The sequence below is a fragment of the Schistocerca nitens genome, chromosome 6, assembly GCF_023898315.1.
Source record: "Schistocerca nitens isolate TAMUIC-IGC-003100 chromosome 6, iqSchNite1.1, whole genome shotgun sequence".
Classification (NCBI taxonomy): Eukaryota; Metazoa; Arthropoda; class Insecta; order Orthoptera; family Acrididae; genus Schistocerca; species Schistocerca nitens.
The window spans coordinates 188,069,448-188,088,906 of record NC_064619.1 but is presented as its reverse complement, the minus strand read 5'-3'; the positions used below and the strand labels follow the sequence as shown (position 1 = coordinate 188,088,906).

The window sequence follows — 19,459 nt, the reverse complement described above, 5'->3', positions numbered from 1 at the left end:
TAGTAACTGGCCAATGAGTGCCAATGTTTACTATAACTAGATGAATTATGTAAATGCTATGCCATTCATTAACTCTTGCTTTGAATGATCACTTCCGAATAATGCATAAAAATAGTTTGTAACTGGTCAATGAGTGCCAATATTTACTATAATTAAATGACTTATGAATAATGTTCTGTAATACTCCATACATAGTACAGAAATGTGTAGTAACTAGGCAATGAGTGCCAACAATTACTCAAATCGGTTCATAGACTAGTGTAATTCTCAGTTATGACTAGCATAAGACTTAATGTCCTTCACCTTCTGACCTAATTACCAGAAATTACTGCAATATCCGTTTGTCTTGTCCATCCTCATGATCATGGAGCACTATATTAGGATTTTGCACTAATTCTACGATGGTGAATGAGTATGGATTCTACAAGAATGTGGTGTTGACACATCATGCTGTCCACCACCTTGAACGATGGAGATGTTATTATGGTCCTACTGTATGGTGTACCTAATGTACTACCAAAATGATAACATTGAATATTAATACGACATTTCAGTGTCTTGGCTACACTGATTAATACTTCAGGGAAGAGAACTTCAGATTGTCTCACTTTGTGTTCTGCTTCTGTAGAAAGATATGGACTTTCAGTGCAGCTACGTGCAACCTACTGTGCTACAACCACGATGCAATCCTTCCCTTTCCTTTCCTAGTTCTTGTAAAAAGGTAAAAAATATATACAGTGCGTATGCACTTTATGTCATTTGTTAATATGTTTTGTACTCATTGCGTATACATTTTGTTATTTCTTATATATACAGTGCGTGTGCACTTTATGTCATTTGTTAACATGTTTTGTACTCATTGCGTATACATTTTGTCATTTCTTACATATACACTGCGTGTGCACTTTATGTCATTTGTTAATATGTTTTGTAATCATTGCGTATACATTTTGTCATTTCTTGATATGTTCTATACTCAGTGGATGTGCACTCTATTTCATTTCATGTTCTGCACTTATATATATGTATATACTCTGTGACTGTAGACTTAGTTAATTAAGTAGATTATAGAAAAATTTGTTGCTCATGGCAAGTCCAATTGACTCACCATCGCTGCCAAAATTTTGCCCCCCTCCCCCCCCCCCGCCCCAGTGGAGGGTTATGTAAGAGGTCCGAGCAGATGTAATTTCGATGTACTGGCCATGCGCTGCCTGCGATATGCAAGGTCTCTGACCAGAGAGCAGTGTTGACTGTAGTAGGAACTGTGTAGCTGTAGCAGTAAGTTGTTGCTAGTCTGCAGTCTGCTCTGGTCTGGTCTGGTGTATCGTGTTGGGTGGCCGGTCGCGGTGCAGCGATGCCGGAGCCTGAATATTATTGTATAAGGTAAAAAAAGCAGCCTCGCGCATATGTAGTAATGTTATCTCAAGTGCCATGTAAATGTTTTAAAAAATGTCCTAATAATAATCTTTCTCATAAAAAGTAACTTTTAAACTTTTAACAAACATTCATTCAATTAAAAAGAATTTACTAATTTCTCCAATCCATGTTCATCCCGATTATTGCAAAAGAAAAATCAGTTGTTTCCCTTTCATAAATGACAAATCTATCGGCCAGCATTGCACAGGGCTGTGCCAGAAAAATTTATTGTAAGAGCAGATATATATGCGTTATCCGGCGACTTCATTGAGGTAAGAATTTTTCTCTTTTTTATTCAGAATGATCTTTCAGGGCCATGACGCAGCACTGCTGACGCCAAAAATTTACCAGGTTAAATTCATAGTCAATTATTGAAAAGTCATAAGTGAGCGACAATTTAATTGAGATGTTAGTTACATTGTATTATTACCAGGTTAGTGAATTTATTTTTTTGTTGGGACGTTACACTGAATGTGAACTACATAATTATAATTTTTACTGTTGAGAGGTTTAGGAATTTTTCTGTTTTGAGGTTACAAGAAATGTGAAAGAATTTTGTGGGGAGGTTACACAAAAATTATTTTGTGGGGAGGTTACACTAAATTAGAATCATATTCATATTATTTATTAAATTTTGTGGGGAGGTTACACCTTGCCTGAACCTCGTTGAAAGAGAATCGCCGCAAACAACCTGGATGACAATTTGGATCAATATCAGTCTTCCGATTTTGCCAATGCGCGTAGCGTCCTCGCGGTAAAATATAGTGAATAACTTGATTCCAAGGAACGAACGTCTTTCCCGTATTGGGCTCAGTGACACGGATTTATGTAGTTGTTGTACGTCTCGAGACACAATATGACATCGCTTTACTTGTGGAGATCATATGGCAAATTGGTCTTGGATCAGGACTTCCTCACCCAATCTTCTGAGACTGCGTACATTACGGACATCTTATTGCACCCAGATTCTTCTTTCTTTCCACGGTCGAAAACCCATATCGTTATGTGATTGCTGTGACACTTCATTCATTACGTTGTAGAAGGCGAGCGGGAAGATCAGATGAACTTCATGCAGTACATGATCACTGCCTATTTGACAAACTTACGAATGCCTGGTTATCGAGAACCTCTTCGCCAACATGTTGAATCTTGTTTTCCGTCGACGAGGTGTTGGTTAATTTATTTTTTCTAATCATATGTGTTTTTCTCTGTTATGTGTGTGCCCATTTGATTTGCTACGGTCTGTACTCTCTTGGTTTCCCTGTTCGTTTTGTTTTATGTTTGGACTCAACGTCGTTCCAGTTCTATTGTAAAATGTGCATTGATGAAGTATAGATACGGATGAGCATATACAATCCTTGCAATCAATTTAGGAATTTTCTTAGTTTGCTGTTTCGAATCTAAGCTGGTTTCGGTTTCCTTCTACTTTTAGATTCTAATACAAACTATAAAAATACATAAACAACACAAAATAAAAAAAAATTACTACGAAAACCTTTTATAAATATTTGTTGATACGTATCATGTGAGCTTGGTGGTGGTTTGGGGTCTACGTTCTCGTTTTTCCCCCTTTCTCCTTTCATTTATTATTCTGTTATCAGAATTAATTTTTTTCTCCCATTTGCAGCTTATATTACATGAGGATCTGACAATGGTTTTCTGAAGTGTCACGATAGTAGCAGGTCATTCCGATAAAAGGAATGACGGCATAGTGGTTCACCTGCCTGGTAAATAGGAGATCCTCGGTTCGAATTCCGGTCCAGTACACATTTTGACTCGTCGCCGTTGATGGCAAGTAATGTCAAATGGTTCAAATGGCTCTGAGCACTATGGGACTTAACATCTGAGGTCATCAGTCCCCTAGAACTTATAACTACTTAAACCGAACGAACCTGAGGACATCACACACATTCATGCCCGAGGCAAGATTCGAACCTGCGACCGTAGCGGTCGCGCGGTTCCAGACTGAAGCGCCTAGAACCGCTCGGCCACACCGTCCGGCATACGTAATGTCCCGATGGAGCTGACGGCAACGATCCACTTTAATTTACATGTAATGTTTCATAGCTCCAGATTCTGCGTGTTTTTTCGGACATGCATTCATATAAAAGCTCTGCAATCATATTACTGTGTTAATTACGTAGCCATGGTTACTGAATAGCCACTATTATGAAGATTACCGCTTAGACGAGCATGAGGACGATTAGATTATTAAGTGAAGTTGTGAGGGAGTGATTATGATTGGTGAACATGGTTATGAAATGTAGTGACAAAGGAATATTGTTAAGATGTTAACCGAAAATACAGAACTGTTGTTATGCAGAGAGTAATCTCGAGAACCCACACTGAGGAAGCGTTGACATTATGTTGGTAACAAGAAGTTCTAGTGAATTACAATAGAAAAATTAATTCACATATGATTCAAGCTGTTCGAGTAATATCTATAAGTTGAAAATAGCATAGGGGAATGATCTTACGTAGTTTTATCAGAGGAGACGAGTGCATTGTTTCCCTTGCCTTAGCAAACCGTAAATCAACTGACCTTTTCAAGAGAGTGCAAAATACGGAGGTGAAACAATCACGACGAACCATTTCTATGAGGAAGGAGTGAAGATATACGTACAGCTTGGTAATCAGGATTATCAACTGTTATTATTAAGAGTGAGGAAGAAGCAAGTACTGTTTTCTCAGTAATGCATGCCAAATTGTGTTACTGGTTTCTTTATTATTACAGCTAGGGATTGAGGATTTTGAAAAGGGAGCTTGGAAATCAATGGACTGTATGAAATTGGATAAATTTTGTGATGTAATATAGGTGAATTTCTCAACAGATTCGTGATTCAAGCCGACCAGGAGCCCGGAAAGTGTGTCTCAGCTACCAATATGTGACCGCAAATAATATTTTGTATTGCTTTAGATTTATTTTCTGCGATCAAACATACCTGTGATGAGTTATTTAGACGCATTTTTATAGCTGCAGAGGCCCGCATGCACCCACGTTTTTATAAGTGACCATGTATGTGCTGTATTTCTTAGTATGTTTCTTCAGTTTCTGATTAAGTTGCTGGACCGCGAAAATATCTGCTGTTCTATTTTTCAAATATGGTAAAAAAACCTTTATTGCAGAATACGGAACTTAACGTATGAAGTTGTCAGCGGAGGAATTTGTGTATATAGTTTTTAGTAATTTTGTGTTAGCAGAGTAGTTGTTTAGAGATCGAGTCAAAATTGTTAATTAGACTGAAACATAGCAACTGCTTGCAGATGGAAGAAGTGGAATGGTAAATGTAGTCACAGAACTTATTATATTGCTTACAAGAAGTGAGGCACTAACTGCAGGCCGGCCGTGGTGGCCAAGCGGTTAAAGGCGCTACAGTCTGGAACCGCGCGGCCGCTACGTTCGCAGGTTCGAATCCTGCCTCGGGCATGGATGTGTGTGATGTCCTTAGGTTAGTTAGGTTTAATTAGTTCTAAGTTCTAGGCGACTCATGACCGCAGAAGTTAAGTCACATAGTGCTCAGAGCCATTTGAACCATTTGAACTAACTGCAGAAAATGTTGTGTCAGAATAGTTGTAAATACAAGGTTCCCTATAAGTATTGTTGACTAATAACAAATTAGAACTCTGCAGTGCAGTGAAGACAGCAACCATACGTGTCCGATAAACTTCTGTTTAGTAACAGAGTGCGTTGTCAAGATGGGTTTCAGTACATGGGTTGGTTTGTGCATACAGCAACTGAGTACATGTAGTTTACATGAGCCCACCTGGCATTCTTATTCAAATTCTCGTCTTGTCCGTTGTGTGGTGACGTAATGTCTTATACTTACCCTTACTTAGTTGTCTCTCAACTCTTTATATACTCCTGTTGATAGCAGATTCGGTAAAACACCGGTAGTCATGTTTTAAGGTAACATTCTTTAAATTACTGTTTTAAAGCTTGGATTATTTCCTTGTCTGCCCTTGGGCTGCCTAAGTTGGTCAACTCCATCATTATAAGCAGTATATATCCTCACATCTTCGGTGCTGTACGTTCGTCCCATGCGATAACATTCCTCTGCGTGAAGCATAAATGTAAACAAATCTACATGAGCACAAATAACCTCAGTAAGTAGAGCGTACAAACCTTAGATTGAAATAATATCGGATAGAGTGAAAGCAATGTTAATGAAGCAATAAAAAGTTTCACATATCAATTCACTGAGGTAAAACCGTACTGACGTTACTGAGAAGAGTGCAGTCTTCTAGTTTCTTATCTGCTGTGGATAAACTGAATTAAGCTTCTTACACCGAACTGATTGGAAGGATCTATCAAGTCGCATTTTGTGATGCTATTGGAGATATAGAGACAAGTGAAGCGCAACTGTTAACCATCATGATCAGATATGAAAATAGAGAGGGGAGATTACTGCACCCTACATTGTTATGCACATTGAGCCACGTTCCTAACAGTTTTATGAGAAATATTTTCTCAAATAGATTTTAACATTCAGTGTGATATTTTTCGCAACTGACGAGAAAAATTCTTGTCGATAATTACTATGAAATATCATTGTCATATGTAGATTCGCTAATTTTCTGTAAGAAAAAAAATGATGTTCAGTATAGGGCTTCCCGCATCCGAGATAACCAATTACTCACAGACTCATGATGTGGTTTTACGAATTACTGCGACATCAGTCTATCAGGCAATATGTTTTTCTTACACGTAAAATGGGAGCTTTGGAAATGCTTCCTAGTATGGGTATAGGAAGTAATTAATTGGAGAACACCATATATATGACATAAATTTTGACGATAAGTAGCTAATTAACTTAGAGTGTTATATACGTGGAAAAAATACCTTCTTTGGTTTTTGTCTTAAATGAGCAGTGTAATGTTAAGTACTGCTTTATACTGCTACATAATAGGAACAACTGTAAGGAAGAAAGATCTGAGGACTACAGCCTCGGCCAATTATTTGTTAATACACTACAAAACTGGAACTTGCTTGTCATGGACTGCACGGACCGTCCTGCTGGAGGTTCGAGTCCTCCCTCGGGTATGGGTGTGTGTGTTGTTCTTAGCATAAGTTAGTTTAAGTGGTGTGTAAGTCTAGGAACCGATCACCTAAGCAGTTTTGGCTCTTAATAATTCACACACATTCGAACATTTTTGCCGACCGGTGTGGCCGAGCGGTTCTAGACGCTACAGTCTGGAACCGCGCGACCGCTACGGTCTCAGGTTCGAATCCGGCCTCGGACATGGATGTGTGTGATGTCCTTGGGTTAGTTAGGTTTAAGCAGTTCTAATTTCTAGGGGATTGATTACCTCAGAAGTTGAGTCCCATAGTGCTCAGACCCATTTGGACCATTTTTTGAACATTTTTTTTTTAAACTTCCTGGCAGATTGAAACTGTGTGCCGGCAAATTACTCGGTTTCGGTTCTGCTTGAGCACACAGTCTTAGCAGGTTTCATATCAGCTGCAGAGTGAATATTCATTCTTGAAGTTCCAAAACTGTTTTGTGTTTAGATCTGTAACTGTTACAAGCAGAGACCACAAAGTGAATAACATAATAAGTCACATTCAAGCGGAAGCAGCCCGCCGACCAAGAATAGTACATCGATTCTTTACTTTTACAAACCAGCGTGCATTCAGTTCTTTTAAGTTTAGATAAAATCACATGACATAACTACAATAACCATTACCGATTACAATCACACACTGTACATCAAAATCTATGCGCCATAGGTGTCTTTCCTTGAACAAAGCATTATCGTACTAAATGTAAGAACTGTATGTGTAATATTATCATAACAAATGTGATTGTGTCCAAAATGAGAAAGAATTTAATGAAAGATCGATCACGCCAGGCGCCGAAAAATCTCCAGTCTATGGCACCGCCATTCGTAAATGCAGTCCTGCCAAAATCGTGCTGCCGGTTTCTCTGGAGACAGACCGAACGGTAACACGTGCTCTCAGTCGTTCACGTAGCCGTGTTTCAGGTATCACTGAGCAGAAGGGAGGGGAGGTATAGAAGGTTAATCTCTGTAGAGAAATCACCTGTCGCCAAGAGTGCAATTTGATTTAATATACAAAAAGTGTCGTGTCTGAATAACTGCACTCGGTTTCTTAATTTGTACTGGGCGACGAGTGTTTACCAGAAACCAGGATAGCGTCAGCAGAAACCAGGATAGCGTCAGGAGTGCCCCAGCAGAGTGTGACAGGACCGCTACTATTCTCTGTACACAAAAATGATTTACTGGATCGGATGGGCAGCAATTTACAGCTTTTTGATGGTGATTCTGTTGTTTACGGTAAGGTGTCGAAGTTATGTGATTGTAGGAGAATACATGGCTTAGACCTAATTTCTAGTTGGTGTGCCGAATCGCAGCTAGCTCGAAATGTAGAAAAATGCGGATGAGTACCAAAAACAAGCCTTAATTTTCGGATACAACACTGGTAGCATCCTGTTTGACACAGTCACGTCGTTTAAATATCTGGGAGTAGTGTTGCAAAACGATATGAAATGGAAACAGAGTGCAAGGATTGTGTTACGCAAGGCGAATGGTCGACCGCGGTTGACTGGAAGAGTTTTCCGTGTGTGTGTGAAATCTTATGGGACTTAACTGCTAAGGTCATCAGTCCCTAAGCTTACACACTACTTAACCTAAATTATCCTAAGGACAAACACACACACCCATGCCCGAGGGAGGACTCGAACCTCCGCCGGTAGCAGCCGCACAGTCCATGACTGCAGTGCCCTAGACCGCTCGGCTAATCCCGCGCGGCGGAAGAATTTTACGCAAGTGTGGTTCGCATGTATAGGACACAGGTGTTACCTAGTCTTGAGTACTTCTCTAGTGTTTATGATCCTTACCATGCCTGACTAAAGGAAGAGATCGAAGCAATTCAGAAGCGGGCTGCTAGATTAGTTACTGGTAGGTTCGAACAACGCGCAAGTGTTACGGGCCGGCATTTGAAGCTGACTTTAGAACAGTTCTACTACGGTCGCGAACATACATTACGCGTAAGGACCACAAAGGTAAGATACGAGAAATTAACGCTCATATGGAGGCATATAGATAATCGTTTTTTCCTCGCTCTGTTTGCTAGTGGAACGAGCAGGGAAATGGCTAGGTAGTGGTACGGTGTAACCTCCACCACCCGCCACATGGTGGATTGTGGTGTATCTATATAGATGTAAGTGTCGATGTATATTTAAGCAGCAAGCCAAGTTACTCTAAATTTCATTTCCTTTTCGCTACTACTGGGATAAACCAAGCCAGTATTAAATTAAGGTAATCGTAGATGTGAAAATATTGCAGTTTATACCCTCCAAAATATTTCTCCATGGCAAACTTCGAGAGTGTTATTGAGACTGAAAACACCATTAGCAGTGTATTGTTTGGAATGTGCAAAAAAGCGCTGAAACGAAGTGAGAAAACTGTTCGTATTCCAGTATCACTCCCTATCATTAAAAAGCTAATGGCTGTACTTGAAACTTTTATCGAAATACACTGTGTGCCGTCACATGGTCAAATGGAATCAATTACAGCGCGATGCGTATGTACACTCTGCAATACCACTGCACCCAACATCCTATGCCGAAAGTACAGTTAAAAGCTAGGAAGGATGTGTTCCACGTTTAGTATTTCCATAATTAGTCAGCACAGATAATGTTCTGAAACTTGTTTTCTTTGCATTCGTTCAATCCACGATGTCATAAGGGTTAGCTTTCTGAAGCAGCCTACTTCAGGTACAAAGAACTCTTTTAGTCTTGTAACACCAATGATAGATATATATCTTTGTATTCCGTATACGTTCTCTGCTGACATTATACGCTAGTGAATCTGCATAGTCAAGATCTTTGGTTTTGTAAATACGTAATAGTTATGTTAATGATTTCGGTGTTTTAGGAAATTTAATTTTAACGGTACCATTGGTTTTATTTGTAATACTCTTGGAATGTAATTATTTGTAAAAAGTCTGTATATTTTACTGGTCCATAAGCAGGGAAGCTAAATGTAAAACCTATAGTAAAGCCCCGCCGCTACGGAAGTAGTTTGGGGGGACTGGAAAATGGGGGCTTGGCGCGCAGGGCTCTTGATTCCTCAGTGGCGAGGGGATATTCGAGTTCTGACTGTGATACGGCGTTGTCAGTGGATATTCTAGTTCTAACTGTGATACTGAGTGGTCAGCGGCGGCCGTGGTCAGCTATGTGGTTCATATGGGTATGAGGCAAGGAGAGCTTTCGAGCATGTAAATTAGCCTCAGATGGAATGTAAAGTGGTCTGTCGACCGTGATATTATAACTGGCGCTGTTTGGTTAAATTTACGACGCCAAGAAGAGTTACATGAGGACGTTGCTAACGTTAAGAGCCGTGGTTGCTTTACCGTCAGTTTTATAGCCACTGTAATTTTCCACCAGCGCGACCACCTTCTGCAGAATTGTTATCTAAATATGTACATCCAATGGACCAGGTATTATGTGTTGAATAATAACTTTTTGTGGGACTTTTAAATTAAGCCGGCACACCTGCGATTGTTCCCAGTCACATTCCTAGACCGAGTTCTTTCCAAGTGAATTAATTCTGAGTATCCTGTTTTTTATTAAACCAACAATTTTGCAGTGAAACGTATTGCAGTTTCGTAACCTTTGTGGAGTAGGGAGTTCGGCTAGTTTTCTGTACAATAGTAAAAGATTTATTCCGCATGAATTATTCGTCTTAAAATTTCCTAAAGTGTGTTCTTAAAGAAAGCTTTTACTAACTAAGAAGCTGCCATTAAAATATTCAGTGACAATAATGTGCAGTGCTTACACCAGTCTGTAAGTCAAAGTTATGAAAAGACAGCTGTCCTATTTCAATTTGAGCAGGTTTGTAAAGTTGTAATTGTTTGCTTCTTTTTATACGTTGTTTAAAGTGGTTTTTCAAGTTGTGCAGTCATTTAAAAAGCCAGTTCGTCTTTGAGTCCAATGAGAGACTAGTTGCTAGTTGTCCGTGTTAACTGTTGACCTACTTTTGCATTATTTATTATACTTAAAGTTGTTACTAAAGGTATCTCCTATTGTTTTAATTTTGTGTGTTACCATTTACTATTTCTTATGGTTCTTCAAATCATACCAATTTTGGGGGCCCCGTAAGCTACTTCACTTATGTGATAGGTCGTGCGGTAGCGTTCTCGCTTCCCACGCCCGGGTTCCCGGGTTCGATTCCCGGCGGGGTCAGGGCTTTTCTCTGCCTCGTGATGACTGGGTGTTGTGTGCTGTCCTTAGGTTAGTTAGGTTTAAGTAGTTCTAAGTTCTAGGGGACTGATGACCATAGATGTTAAGTCACATAGTGCTCAGAGCCATTTGAACCATTTGAACTTATGTGATAAATGAAACTAAAGGCGCCCTCTGAGCAAGTGTAGCAATCAGTACAATCATTTATTCTGCTCCATACCTTTTCTTATAATTAATAAGTATACTGCCCATTTATGCAGAGAAACTTCATGTACAAATTTCTGAGGCCCATAGTAATCAGTACTGTTTCGAAACATGATATTTTTCGTAATAGTTAATTAAAATAATTTTAGTCCATCTTACTGCTAGTCAGACTTTGTTAGCAGGTTTGTATGCTCATCTGCATTTGTTCATTATACACCACAGTCGTTTTTACCATTAGGAAACGTTATTGAGAGCCAGCGTGTACTGATGTATTTATATTTATTGGCCATTCTGTGTTCTGAACAAGGGTTAGCTGTTACGTAGTTTGCTAGAGCAAGTTACTGTATAATATTGAGTGTAACTGTGTTGGAAGAGATTAACTTAAGTATAAAGTGAGGTTAGTTTTCTTAAGTCAAGTTTAATACCACTTTGCCATAAAACGTGGCTCCACATTGCCTAACTAGGGTATCGACCGCATGTAAATATAATTACACTTTACTTTCGTATTAGTAGAACGTAAATGCAAAACCCATTTGTTTTGCTACTGTTCTTGTTTCACTTTCTTCGCAATTACGAAATCATAGCATGATTTTTTGTCATTAGGTACAGTCACGGTCTGGCTAAACCCTTTACAAAAGGTTAACATTGTCTGTAACTGATAAAATGACGGTCCAAAAGCATACCACTAGGGGGTGGGGGGTGAGGAGGTGGGGGGGGGGGGAGGCGTCCTGGGGCTGTGTTTATTCACAGCTGAATAAACTGTTATATTTAAGATTAATCACTTGTTTGCCGTCCAAAAGACAGTTCAGCCATGAGTTACTTCTATTGCTAGAAGTCACAGATCGGATATTTGCAGATAACCAATTTCAGCAACGTACTGCGGCGGTGAATGGTCTGGTCACGTCTTGACAGTCAGCGAACTACATGTAACCGTCGTGAACACATATTGTTACATCGAAGTCCTATCAAGCTGCCAAACTGTCAGTCTCATTATACAGTGCAAAATTTAATATCACTGACCCTATCATAGCAGTGTCCAAATAAAAATAAAGTGAATGAAACTTTGGATATTTTGTCACTTATATTATTAAAGATTCTAAGTGTTAATCTTACAGTTTCATGAGGTTGCCCTATTCGAAATATTATGCAGGAGACGATCTGCGGCGACAGTGGTCCAGAACTGCCCCATATCTCAAGTTAGCGACAATTCATTAATTTTGTGTAATGCCATAAACTGTTGCCAGAGGTTTGTTCCCTGCCCGCTGCAGCGCACAAGGCTCACAGCTGCTAGCGCTGTTATATCGTCCCTCACAAATTCAGGAGAGCCCAGTTCGTTTCTTATGAGTCTGGCCTGCTGTCAACTACGTGTCCACAGGTTCAAATGGTTCAAATGGCTCAGAGCACTATGGGACTTAACATCTGTGGTCATAAGTCCCCTAGAACTTAGAACTACTTAAACCTAACTAACCTAAGGAAATCACACACTTCCATGCCCGAGGCAGGATTCGAACTTGCGACCGTAGCAGTCGCGCGGTTCCGGACTGAGCGCCTAGAACCGCTAGACCACCACGGCCGGCTGTCTACAGGTGGAACCCTCTCTGGCAGCATGGCACATTCGCAAACGCCCAGTTTCAAAATTATTTAGAAAGGCAGAGCAATCATAACCTTTACAGTTCTCTCTGCTGTGACACATCCGAGTGACTAGAATTGTTTCGTATTAACACTGCAAGAATCGATATTTTAAAATAAAGTGTACTTCGTACAAAATAGACAGGAAACATTAAATCTATGTCGCTTTTTATTTGTTGTTGTTGTTGTCTTCAGTCCTGAGACTGATTTGATGCAGCTCTCCATGCTACTCTATCCTGTGCAAGCTTCTTCATCTCCCAGTTCTTACTGCAACCTACATCCTTCTGAATCTGCTTAGTGTATTCATCTCTTGGTCTCCCTCTACGATTTTTACCCTCCACGCTGCCCTCCAATACTAAATTGGTGATCCCTTGATGCCTCAGAACATGTCCTACAAACCGATCCCTTCTTCTAGTCAAGTTGTGCCACAAACTCCTCTTCTCCCCAGTTCTATTCAATACCTCCTCATTAGTTATGTGATCTACCCATCTAATCTTCAGCATTCTTCTGTAGTACCACATTTCGATAGCTTCTATTCTCTTCTTTTCCAAACTATTTATCGTCCATGTTTCACTTCCATACATGGCTACACTCCATACAAATACTTTCAGAAACGACGTCCTGACACTTAAACCTATACTCGATGTTAACAAATTTTTCTTCTTCAGAAACGCTTCCCATGCCATTGCCAGTCTACATTTTATATCTTCTCTACTTCGACCAACATAAGTTATTTTGTTCCCCAAATAGCAAAACTCCTTTACAGTTTTAAGTGTCTCATTTCCTAATCTAACAGCCTCAGTATCACCCGATTTAATTCGACTACATTCCATTATCCTCGATTTGCTTTTTTCGATGATCCTCTTACATCCTTCTTTCAAGACACTGTCCATTCTGTTTAGCTGCTCTTCCAGGACCTTTGCTGTCTCTGACAGAGTCACAATGTCATCGGCGAACCTCTAAGTTTTTTTTTTTCTTCTCCATGGAATTTAATTGCTACTCCGAATTTTTCTTTTGTTTCCTTTACTGCTTGTTCAATATACAAACTGAATAACATCAGGGATAGGCTGCAACCCTTTCTCAGTCCCTTCCCAACCACTGCTTCCCTTTCATGTCCCTCGACTCTTATAACTGCCATCTGGTTTCTGTACAAATTGTAAATAGCCTTTCGCTCCCTGTATTTTACCCCTGCCACCTTCAAAATTTGAAAGAGAGTATTCCAGTCAACACTGACAAAAGTTTTCTCTAAGTCTACAAATGCTAGAGACGTAGGTGTGTCTTAGGAGTTCATCGTGACCAGGTTGCCCCCATACACGTTTCCTACGATTGTCTGGTTGAAGGCATATGTGACACTCATCGGTGAAGAGAACGTGATGCCAATCCTGAGCTGTCCATTCGGCATGTTGTTGGGCCCATCTCTACCGCGCTGCATGGTGTCGTGTTTACAAAGAGGGACCTCACCATGGATGTCGGGACGGAAGTAGCGCATTTTGCAGCCTATGGCGCACAGTTTGAGTCGTAAAACGAAGCATTATTCAACATGGTGGCGTTGCTGTCAGTGTTCCTCCGAGCCATAATCCACAGATAGCGGTTATCCACTGCAGTAGTAGCGCATGGGCGGCCTCAGCGAGGCAGTTCCTGTCTCTCTGTATCTCCTCCATGTCCGAACAACATCGCTTTGGTTCACTCCGAGACTCCCGGACACTTCCTTGTTGAGAGCCCGTCCTGGCACAAAGTAACAATGCGGATGCAATCGTATCGCGGTATTGACTGTCTGCGCACGATTGAACTACGGACTACACGAGCCGTGTACCTCCTTCTTGGTGGAATGACCGGAACTGATCGGCTGTTGGACCCCTTAAGTGTAATAGACGCTGCTCATGCATGGTTGTTTATATTTTTGGGCGGGTTTAGTGACATCTATGAACAGTGAAAGGGACTGTGTCTGTGAAACAGTATCTACAGTCAACGTCTTTCTTCAGGAGTTCTGGGAACCGGGTGATGCAAAACTTTTTTTGATATGTGTATATGCTGTACAATGGGATCATCTTGCATTTATATCCATTATCATATGTGAACACTGCCTGAAAAATGTGTCGTGAGTACAGTTAGGAGTAAAGAAGTAACCATTCAAAACATCATGCCTGATGGGGCAGTTTTATTGCATGAACTGTGAAAAAGTGGTAAGCGACAGCCTTTTTTTTCCTTGCGTCATTTTGTGGGGCGTTCTAAGCCTGAAAAATTGTATTAAATGTTTGAAGCAGTGTGTACCATTTTTGCAAGTCACTAAGTGCTTTCGTTCTCATATACTGGATGCATAAAATTTGGGTGTCCGCGAGCGTGGCCTACACTTCTTTTTCACCCCCGCCCTTTTCGCTTTGATAGGTATGTGGTTCTTGCACCCACAGCTACTCTGTCCCAAAAGCCCTTGACAGAGTACCAAGTTTGGTTGAAATCGGTCCAGTGGTTTCGGAAGAGATTTGGAATATACATACACTACCACCCATTAATTTCAATACACGCAAATAAATGACATTTACTTCTCTGTACATAAGGTCTAATACCGTGGGTACGATTGAGGAAGCAAAGGAATAGTGCAACAGTTGTATACATGTCATGATTTTTGTTTGTGGTCATCGAGACAAAATAGTATCCAACAACAATTTTGTGTACATAAACGTTATGTACCTATCTGATATGTTTCTTAACCTCTTTGCTGACGGACGCCACATTTGGTGTACCTGTGTTATTCCCTGTAGTGATGTGATGTCCGCAGCGAACGGCAAGCATTGCTACGATACATAACATCTGGTTCCTGCACGTCAGTTCCTTCGTGACATTGAGGTGTGCAGATCGCTAGTATGACTCCACGAGTGGAGATACCCATAGAAAAACGTACTGCAATTGTAGCACTTAGTCAAACAGGTTTATCTATTCGCCAACCTCGTAAAACAACTAAAAGTGTTGATAAATATATCAGTATTACCTGTGAGAGAAACAGATTCAAAACAAAACCCCAAATTCGTACAGAATTTGTAGAAATGAACACAACAGCAGTATCTGTTGCAACAGTAAAATGGGGACTGACTGAAGCCGGCTTGAAAGGATGTGTCACAGCTAGAAAACTTCCTCTGAGGTCCATTGATAAACAGAAGAGACTTGAATGGGCTAGAAAACATCGTAATTTGACGTCGGAAGAGTGTACGAAGGTGTTATTCGCCGATGAAGTGAAGTTCGAGATTTTTGGAACCAGAAGTAGAATATTTTTTCGCCTATTTGTAGGGGAAAGATGGATTGCCCTTAATAGGAAAAGGTTCACCTTACGACAGGATAATGACCCAAAACATCGGTCGGCATACTGTACGAACATTACATCAAAGGAAAAACAAAAAGTAATGAATGATATGGTATGGCCATTCCAAAGCCCCGATTGTAATCCCACTGAAATGGGCTGGGATGACGTGGACAGACTTATCAGGGAAGTTAATATATCCAGCAAGGAACATCTCCTACAAAAGCTGACTGACCGCATGCCTCGAATTTGTGAGGCAGTCATTAAATCCAAAGGAGGATACTCTGATGAAAGTAAAATATAATGATTGTGATTGTATTATATATGTGGAAGTTAACACAATTATATTTTGTGAGAAATATCGTTTAATTTGTGTTGCAAATATGAAATACCAGGGCGTGTTGAAATTAATGAACGGTAGTGTAATTACACACACTTTTCTAGTATGTGTGAATGTGTTGTTTTCGTGATCTGATTTTGATGAAAATATATAGCCTGTACGGTACCCCTGAAGCTACCAGCGAAAACCCCACAAAAATCTATCTCGTAGTTTTGAGATTAGTGTGTTCAGAAAGGCAGACAAGAAAGTTTTAGCAAAACTTCAAATCACCATATCATTTTTTTTTGTCGCGAAACGATTTCGTTAACTATAGCTCGTACAGTGCTCTAACCTATCTTCAAGTTGCCGGCGAAAAACCCATGAAAATTCGTCATGTAGTGTTGGAGATTTGTGTGTTCAGTGACAAACAGACACGACGATTTTACAGATTTATTATTAATATGCATGATATAGTACAGTTTCTGAATGGAAATATACATAATTCTGTTATTAGTTGAAAACATAAATATTTAAATAGATATATTCTGCAAAAGAATTGCATATGTACTATATTTTTCATTCCACGCATTCGACACTTGTATCAACAAACTTTATCTCAGTCCATAGGAAACTGTCTTTTAGCATATTTTCTTAGATATGCCCCACGTGACCACATCTCATCACTTAATTTTGCACCAGGTTACCTCCATCTACCATTTATTATGTCACTGAAATGGCATTTCTTATCACAATTACTGGATTACTCACAGCAGCCAAAGACAGACTTTTTCACCTATAGCTTGTACAGTTGTCTGAGTATATAACCTTTTCATTCACAAAACATATAAAATTTCTTACTCTTAGGCATCCTTCAGCTACATCTACCACTACAGCATAATATTTCTTTAAACTAATGCTTGGTGTAATCATTTTAAAGTCTGCTCAGTACGCAGTAAAGAAGAAAAAATAGGAAAACTAAACTTGGTTTCATTGCAAATAAGAACTACATAGGTAATGTTTACTATAGTCAGAAGAAAAGCATCGTACACTACTTAGTAATAAAACAAGACGATAGAAGAAATGTATAAAATGTCTTACATACTCACACGCTCTCTCATTTAATGCCTGTCCATCAGCATCATATCTATATCACTGTGTATCTCAAGTATTCTACATCACTTCGGATACGGCAAAAGTTAAGCGCTCTTGTGCTGTGCGCCAAAATTTGAAATATCTTTGGAAAACAAATTTGAACTTCGAGATTTCGTTACTAGTTCGTTCGATTTATTATGTGTCATGATCAATATGTTCGGTTATTTCTTTGCCTCATACCCTTTAGTTGTGAAGACAATAATCTCTACTCGATCTCATTCTAGGTTCGAACATCAGTAACTTGCCACAATGACTGGGGGTTGTTACACTTTTTGCGTGTTTCACCATATCCCCTTCGATTAACTTATCAATTTCATTCTGTATCACTACCATCGGTGCTATGGGTACTGGATTAGGTAGTAGGAAAAATGGTTCATTGCCCACTGCATCTCAAAAACACTTGCAACCATACACCAAACCGGCTTCTTTGTTCTATTCTAATACGTTACTCGGTATGTGATCAGAAACTAGTATGTTTCCTCTCTTCTTACAAAGTCTCTGAATTACAAGAGATGATAAATACTGAGACTTAGTCTGGTGAATAGGATTTTGAACAGATGTACATGCCGTTTCGTTTACCATTCTCCAGCTCATATATATATATATATATATATATATATATATATATATATATATATATATATATATATATATATATTGGTATCGGTTACTCACATTGCAAGCGATCCAAAGCAATATCCTATTCATCTTATTTAACTCTATCGAAACTGTGCTAATCGTCACTGCTCTCTCTGTTGGTTACGTCTCGTATTAAATCGTTAATATGGTCACTGTAGCGCTTAAACACATTGATTACGTAATGAACAAATATGTTTGTCATATTTATACCTTGCTGACGGTTAAAATTGCGGTCGTCCAAGAAATCTCCAACTTTTTGCGCAATCCGTTTACGTTCTTCATAAGCTTTTATCTTCTGACCCGTAAGGTTAATGACATGCTTCCAGATCAATTTCCACAATCGCACGAAATTCCTACGGCTGTCGTCGTATATTCGTATGGTGAGTTCGTCCACCACCATCACTACCAACATGACTTCAATGTTGCCAACGCGAATTTCCGGGAAGAACTGCTGTAGCTGACCAGTTAGGGCAGTAACGGCCACCGTCGACCGGTCGCTTGCTTCGAACGCTGGGCTGCCACTGGAGACCCAGCTACCGGTGCGCGCGGCCTTCTGGAGACGGGAAATGAGTGTCACTTCGGAAATAGTACCCTGGACTGCTTGTCTCGCCATTGTTAGCAATTCTTGACTCTGTTGACCTCGTAGGTTATAGGATTCCACCGAATCGATCTCTGCCCTTTCATTGACAATAATATTCCCATTTTCTAAGAAGATGACTGTGTAATCTCGGAGATCTCTTCTCGTTCTGACCATTCCGGCGAAAAAGTCCTCCTTGTTCTCTACGTTTCTGACGTTCCTGATGACATTTGATCTCTCGTTTACCACAGACTCGCTCGCAGCTACGGCATCTCTGACTAATTTCCGAAACTCTTTTCTGTTCTCATTGCTTCTGAGGGCCTCTTGGTAATCTTGTAGCACCCCTTGCCGCACCTCCTGCATTATACTTACGGCCGTCCTGAAGTTTATTGATGCGTGCATGAAGAAGAGGACTGACGAGGCGAACGGGAAGACACCCGGCACAGAACGAAAGCCGAAGCGGACACCTGTGGCCGTGACGTTGAGTCCATTGTAGGTTAGCTGATGAAAGAAAGAGAAGAAGTGATAAGAGTGCATGGTTAAATTGTCGTCACTGGTAATATTTTTTGCAAATAGTAAACGGAATTTTTTTCCAGGACCTGAAAAATGTCATCAAGAAGCCGACTGGAGTTAGTTACGTGGCTAATACTCTTTATTCAAACTGTCAATATTGGAAAGCTTGTATATGTTGACATAAAAGTTTGGTACCTTTCAAGCTCAGGTGTGATGTTTTGAGCTTCACTTAGGCGCTGAGCAGGGATTGCCAAAGAGCGGATGACAGAGTTCTTCTGCGCTGGGTGGTGATAGGATTGGGCGTGCAGATACCTGTCAGTATGTGTAGGCTTACGATTTACTCTGTGCCCCAGTGTGCCCTCCGTTCTGCTGTACACTTCGACGTCTGCAGCTTAAAAGGTTACGCACAACGTTTTTAGGCAATGGCTGCAGCCGTAAGTCGATAAACACAGCCTTGTCGATGAACACAAGCAAGAAAGATAAGCAGGAAATAGACAAACTGCAGCCAACAGTAC

The 19,459-nt window shown here is 40.1% G+C and overlaps 1 protein-coding gene across 2 annotated transcripts in view; it reads right to left on the bottom strand.

The window, feature by feature from the left end:
- Positions 1-17,881: 17,881 nt before the first annotated feature.
- The window catches only part of LOC126262733 (uncharacterized), a 101,155-nt gene continuing 99,577 nt past the window's right edge, over positions 17,882-19,459 (bottom strand). For both annotated transcript variants that reach the window (XM_049959536.1, XM_049959537.1), the window contains one exon: positions 17,882-18,932. In XM_049959536.1, the coding sequence (XP_049815493.1) occupies positions 17,949-18,932 (984 nt within the window). In that variant the 3' untranslated portion in view covers positions 17,882-17,948. The remainder of the gene's footprint in view (positions 18,933-19,459) is intronic.